This window comes from Arachis duranensis, chromosome 6, assembly GCF_000817695.3.
Source record: "Arachis duranensis cultivar V14167 chromosome 6, aradu.V14167.gnm2.J7QH, whole genome shotgun sequence".
Lineage (NCBI taxonomy): Eukaryota > Viridiplantae > Streptophyta > Magnoliopsida > Fabales > Fabaceae > Arachis > Arachis duranensis.
In genome coordinates this window covers 56485434-56492903 of record NC_029777.3, presented here as the reverse complement: position 1 = coordinate 56492903, position 7470 = coordinate 56485434, and the positions used below count along the sequence as shown (strand labels likewise).

The 7470-nt window shown below is 38.1% G+C and overlaps 1 protein-coding gene across 1 annotated transcript; it reads right to left on the bottom strand.

Annotated features, from left to right (window-relative positions):
• Nucleotides 1-576: 576 nt before the first annotated feature.
• On the bottom strand, nucleotides 577-2781 carry LOC107493856 (PAN domain-containing protein At5g03700). Its single transcript, XM_016114892.3, has one exon. It carries the CDS (start codon nucleotides 2703-2705, stop codon nucleotides 1215-1217), a length of 1491 nt encoding a protein of 496 aa, XP_015970378.1. The 5' UTR covers nucleotides 2706-2781; the 3' UTR covers nucleotides 577-1214.
• Between the last annotated feature and the right edge of the window lie 4689 nt (nucleotides 2782-7470).

Here is a 7470-nt window from a genome sequence, read left to right as displayed (position 1 = left end):
ATTTATTCAGGTAGTTGTATCAATGAGAACTTGAGAAGTAATGTGGTGGGTTGTATCTGGTTTCCTTCTCTTGGTGTGGGCCGGATCTGTAGCCCATATCATGGAAAAAACATATGTAGGTTTCTTTTTGAATACTGAAAAGAAAAATATAAAATAATTGAAATTTTCTAAAGTTGTATAATCAAATTTTTTTATGAATACAAAATTATATTCTGTGTCTATCGACCCCAAAAGCAAGGGCTACTTAGTACTTACACGTGTTTTCTGACTGAAAAATATAAAAAATCTGTTTAAAAACAGTGTTGATTAAAAAAAATAATAAAAGCCGCACCAAAAAATTAAAGAATAACAATCAGAGCGAAACATGGCACGAAAGAAAATGATGGAAAGAGGGCTACAAATGTTATTTGTTTTTTTCTTACGGTAATGTTTAAAAAAGAAAATAAAATCTAAATTTATCTTATTTAAATTATAACAATGATTAATAAATATTAAGATAAATTTAAGTTGTTTTGATTTTTTTTTGTCTCCTAAAATATTATGGTCTCTTTCGTCGGAGCGCGATAAATTATAATGTACTTAAAAAGAATTTATTGGCATTAAGTGCTATCAATGCAAGGAATGAAAGTGATAATACAAGATGCATAACCTGGGACGGACACCGGTTAAAAAATAAAACAAACAGGCTATTTTTTGCTGTGGGCAACAGTGCAACTGTGCAAGGCATGTTCAACGTGATGGAGATTGGAGCGAAGTGGCTGCATTGAAAAGAATTCATATTTGTATTTATGGGATGACTCAATTAAACAAATTCCAGTTGAGCTACTCCCTGACGTGGATTGATATTTCCATGCTTTTTTTACTCCTCGTCGTTGCTACTCCAAAATGAATAATCAAGTTAGCCTTAATTTTTCACCGAAAATCCACCGACCACCACTGCTCCAATTTGGTCAATGTTAAAAAAGGAGGTGGTCACATATCACATTCACACTTTCACACAGTTAATTATTCATGTGTGCTCTCCATGAAAACTCCCCATCCCATTAATTGCAATATTGCATTATGATTTATACCCCTATTATATTATGATCGTTAGGATGGACCCCTTTCCCCCACCACCGTCCAACCTCCTCATCATTTTCATTGGATACTACTTTATTCATAAAGCCAATAACATGAATCAAGAATCGTCATCCCATTCGTCATCATCATCATCATCTTTGACCGCTCATCTCAATGGATTTAAAACTGTCGGATCCAAGATTCCTATACGGGCCGGGTGAAGACCCGTTTTCTTCGCCCAACATCCCATTGACCCCTTTCCTTCTCCACCGCATTCTCATCATCCACACCCCAGCCCCAATAAAGACAATCCCAACCATAACCCCAACCACCACCCCAACCACCACCCCAACCCGAACCCCAACCCGATTCTTCCCACTCTCACTTTTCCTCACCTTAAAATACCCAACCTTGTAGTCTTCCCCGGAACCCGTCATCGTCCCAATCGGGTAGTCCATTATGTAACAAAACCCGCTTACGTTGTTGTACATCGCACCCCAACAGCTACAGTTTCTCTCGCACAACCCTTCACACTCCGCCGAAGACGGCGTCGTCACGTGACCATCCAGCTCCTTATGCGGTGGCTCCACCCCCGTCCTTCGAATCACTGAGTAGCTGTCTCCACCAATCTTTTCCGAGCACAAGTTTCCGTTGCTACCACCGAAGCATCCAACACCCGGTTCGAACCGGGTTCGGTTATCCAAACACGAGCACCCAGACCCGCCCGGAGTACACAAACCGTACGAACCGCAGGGGAGTGGAAGCTCGCAGGTTTCCGTTATGGCCTGGTAGTTGAGCACCCAACTGGACTTGTTGGAATTCCAATAATACCCTTTGAGGTTCCCATCGGGTTCTAACCGCACGAACAGAAACGACGATGCCGTTGGATTTTGTTGGAAGCTGTCGAACTTCTGAACGTCAATGGGCTTGGCGCTGGTTTGGTACATGCCCAGATACCCCTCTTTATTGACACGTGCGTAAATTGGTCCCTGTCCTTGTTTTATAACTGCTTTGGCCTCCAGTGCGGTGCGCTTCCAGTAGAGTAACTGCCTCAACGAACTTGCGTCATTTTCGGGGTAGTTAGCGTAGAGCCCCATGAAGTCGTTGCCTAACCGCAGCGAGTACAAACCATTTTGCGACGATAATGACATGGCGGTTGTGAAGTTCTGGTCCTGAACGAGAGTATTTGTGGGGAAATCGAAGCTTTGCCATATGGGAGTGGCTTTGGCTTTGTTTAGGATCTGAAGGTTGGAGGTGTTAAGTAAGAGAAGGGTGTCGCCGCCGTTTGTTTCGGTTGACCAGAGGAGGTTTGTTTTGGGGTCGGAGAGGAGAAGAGTGCCGTTGAAGGAGAGGCGCGTGGTGTGGGACCATGAGGCCAAGTGAGTTGGGTTGGCGAGCCAGAGTGGCTGCGAGGATGCCACATGGATGACGGCGAGTGCGAGGTGGTTTTGGTTCCGGCGGAGGAAGCATAAAGAGAAATTGCCAGTAGGGTCGGTGAAAAGGGACTCGAACAGCGCCGTTTGGGATTGTGGTGACGCGGAGAAGCCTATGTGGATCTGTGGTGATGCGGAACATGTCAACGCTGTGGCGAGGGAGAGGAATAGTAGGAGTAGGAACGGGGACATGTGAGTAGGCCTAAACATGATGGTTGAATTAATATGATCACTACACAGGGAAAGAAGTTCCACAGTGCGAGAGTTTCCATTTATAGAGTTAAGAAAACTACTGTTGTGAAAAATAGAGTTAAAAGATTCAGACGCTCACCAAAAAAAAAAAGTAGAGATGTTATTGATAAGAATACTAAGTAAAATAGTTAACTAATTCCAAGTTCCAACTAACTACTATGTGCGTATTTTTTTCATCTTCATATGCGCTGCTTTTTTTTCTTTTTCTTTTTCTTACTTATTTACACTCTTGTTGCGGCTAATTTTTTTTTATATGACACCAACTTTGGTGTAATACTAGGTTATGAAACTATAGAGTGTTTTACACTGGTATGACGGCGTTCAGGTGAAGGGAAGTAATTAGACGGTCTGATTTATTGCAGCTGAAAGGGAACACAAATCGAACCGTTCGATTTGTAGTTTATGGAGGATAGTGTATGAAAATCGGATCCATCGATTTCATGCTTAACGTACAAATTTTTTTTTTGACCCAAGAAAATCGAACTCAGCGATTTCTTTGCAGGATTGAAAAAAATCTTGCAGGCCATGAAATCGGAACCAAAGATTTCTGGATTGCCATTTCTTTTGCGCGGGCCGTTCACTAATCGGACGGTCCGATTTTATTGTTTAAAAAAATTTGAACGACCATGAAAGCGGTCGGATGGTCCGATTTGAGTTTAATATATGTTTAAACCTAACCCAATGCTGAGCAGCCAACTTCATCTTCTTCTTCTTTTGTGCTCCAAATCTTCGAAGCTCTCCTCTCTCTTTCTCTGCATCTCCATTATCATGGATGATAGAGTGAGATTAAAAGTGTATTATCATGGCCAAATATTGTTACAAACATCTGAAGGAGTGAAATTTGCGTGTGAAAATCCGTTAGATATTATAATTCCTTTCACACTGTCTTATGAAGAATTGAAAGGTATGATTTGTGAGAAGATGGATTCTCAAATATCTAGGAGAGTGTCGTGTATTTTGTACAGATATCCTATATTTGCCTTTGGTGAGTTCGTGCAATTCCAAACGAAATACGTGACCGATGAAGCAAGCATGCAAGAAATATTTTCAGTGTATCTTGAAAGTCGGTCATGAATATCGTTCATTGAACTGTATATCGAGTTCGAGCAATCTACAACAAACCGAGATATTGAATTGGAATATTACAACAGTAATAGTGAGGAAGAGTTCGAAAGTAACTACGAGGTCGTTGATCTAGGTGTAGACGAAGATCAAGCTGACGAGGCTATGGTGGTAGATGTGGCGGATGTGGCAAATGCACTAGCAAACCAGTAGCCGTTTGTGGAGCCGAGTTTCATGCGATCGTTGGATTTGGAGGCTATGCATGCACCGGAGTTTCCTCAATATGTAAATGCAGGTACGCCATCATTTTAAATTAATATTTGTTAAACTATGATTTGTGCATAGGTTTTGAGTTTAGGACAAATATTTAAGACAACGGTAAATAGGCAAAATATGGCATATAATTAGTAATTGTTTAACGTTTAATTATCAAGTAAACATGTATGCTGAGAAATTTAGTATTTTCCGTCATTGTTATTAAAACTAGACCGGATCAGCCGGTTCGACTGGAAAAACCGGTGAACCAAACCAGACCTGCCAGTTCAATTCGAAAAATCCAAAGTGAACCGGTTAAAACCGGTCAAACTCCGAAAAATTAACAAAATACTAATTGTTCCTATTTCATATCGTCCGATCAAACCCAGTAGTGTGGAGTATGTAGTGGACCTCCGTCGACAACGGTGTGACTGTGGTGAATTCTAAGTTGACTGGCTTCTGTGTTGACAAGTGTTTGCTTGTTGTGCAAACCAGCGGCTAGATTGGCAACTGTATGTACATGATGTCTACAAGATGGATCAAGTTCGACGAGTTTATAGGGCTGGGTTTAGGCCACTAGGGAATCCCACAACATCGATTGTTTATCATGGACCTCGATTTGTAGGTAATCCATTCCTCAGATGGGTATCCAAAGGTCGGCCAAGGATGACCCGTTTCTTGAATGAGATGGATACTCGGATGTTGCGTGGTCCTAGGCGATGTAAGCAATGCGAGGCCGAGGGCCATAACCGTAGTAGATGTCGTCAACGTGGTAGTGCAAGTGCAGGTGCGACCACCCAATAGAGCTCCAGCCAAATTTCTCACTCGAGTTATTGTATGACTTTCAATATTTTATATATCGTATGACTTTCATGTGTGATGTTATTGTATGATTTTGGGATTTTCATATACTGAAAATTTAATGTGAGTGCTGATGAAAAGTAAAGTAGCATAGTTGATGACATAAATAAGTCCACTAAACACATAAGTCCAACACATTCTAAATAAATAAGTCGAATACATTCTAAATAAATAAATCCAACACATTCTACATAAATAAGTTCAACAAACCGGAAACAATAAGCAACAAACACATTCTAAATAGATAAGTCCAATATAGATATCATTTTCTCGTCGTCCATTTTACATCTTTGTATAATTTCTTGCATTTCTTTGCAATCGGGTTAAAAGCGGATGGGGTATATCGACTAGTGCTCCGACGTGGGGATCAGCTCTAAGGTTGTATCCTTTTTCTTTTTCGCTAGTGGTTGTACCTATGAAAACATTTAATAACCAACTAATCAAATCAACTAATCAATAGCCAACTAATCAAATCAACTAATCAAATCAAATCAAACCAACTAATTCAATAACCGACTAATTGGTTCAACTAATCAAATCAACTAAGTCAATAACCAACTAATTCAATAACCAACTAATCAAATCAACTAATCAAATCAAATCAAATCAACCCAACTAATTCAATAACCAACTAATCAAATCTACTAATTCGATAACCAACTAATTCAATAACCAACTAATCAAATCAACTAATCAACTCAAATCAAACCAGTCTAACCAATAAATTGTTTTACCTGCACTAGGCGCTGGACCATCATTTGGACCATCACCCCCTCATCATCAGCATCATCAACCTCCTCATCCTCATCGTCGTCCTCATTCTCGTCCTCATCCTCATCCTCGTCCTCATCCTCATCCCCATCCGGATTGTCAACCAAAAAGTCATCAGCCTCATCATCAACTGCCTAGTAGCTCTCCTAAATTAGACCCATCGGAACACGACATGAATTTTCGCTTTATAAGGCCGATTCTCACGCTCCCAGTTATGCCACCTGACATCAGACAATTCGTTAATTTACATTTATCAATACAATTTAAAATACACTATTTCAAAGCATTTAGTAATTAAGTTTACCTATTTGCAATCGAAAAGATTTGAGGATTGCCAGAAATCGGCGCAATAAATGGTAGACAGATCCAGGCCCAGGTAAGCAAAAGTGTCAGCGGACCATCAATCTCCTTACAATCGACACGAGTTGCCCTACACAACGCTCTATACAGGTGTGCCAGACATGCCAATTCCCAATTGAACTTTATGATCCCGGCAAAGTAACGGCAGAAACTTCCAGTGCACCTCTGCACCAGACTTATCTCCAAACACGACAGTCCCAAACAATAGCATTATGTGGCACTTCATGTACCTCTGAATCTGAATATCATCAACCAACACTAAACGATCTTTCAATCCTCGAAATCACGTCAACTTGATGAAATTTTTTCTACAGTTTGCCTTCCTAGGTGCAACACCAAACTGATCCAAGAATGCCTCATAACTACTGAGTGTCGGTCCTGTAATTGGCAGACCATTCGTCGGAATACCAAGAATTAACGCCACGTCCTCCAAAGTCACAGCACACTCACCAACCGGAAAATAAAATGTGTGGGTCTCAGGGCGCCATCTCTCGATCAGAGCATTAATCAATGCCAATTGACATTGGACAACTCCAATCTGTGGAACATGATAAAAGCCGGTGTCCCGTAAATACTCCTCCACTATTGGATTGTACTGATCCAGCGGCATGTAGTGATCACATTGCAACATTCTAGAACCCTAAACACAAACATAATATTAATTAATTAACAAATTAAATTTAACAGAATAAAATTTTTATTATCAAATAACCAGTAAAACATATCCACAATCAATAAAAATAATAATAATAACAATACTTTATATAAATAACTATTATATTATATACTAATATTTAAGTAACTATTCTATTCTATTCTAACAACATACATACAATAATAAATCAATCATTAGTCTTTTATTAAATATTTATATTAAACTTATAACAAAAATAATTAATTTAATAATTTTTAATTCATAATATTTCTTTTACTATCGTACAAACGGAAGCTTAATAATAAACATTGTTACTACAAAAAAATTATTTATTACTAACAATTAATACTAATTAATTTATTTATTATCACACGTAGAACAATCTTAATATTAGTACTATGTTCTAATAATAATTAAACCATCAGACGCGTAGTAGTAATAACAATTATTATTATTATTATTACAATAAACTCATTAATAACAATTAATATTAATTATATTATTTATCGTATCTCCATTATTATTATTATTATTATTATTATTATTATTATTATTCTATTAATAACAATAATTAATTTATTATCATAATGCATCATAATCCTTCCTTCTAAAAAATATTATTACACTAATTCTTAATCTCTAACATTTACATTATAATTTATTATTACTAATCTCTAAAATTATTTTAATTAAATTAAATTTTTAAAAATTATTACTACACTAATTTCTAACATTATCATTATAATAAACTACTAATCT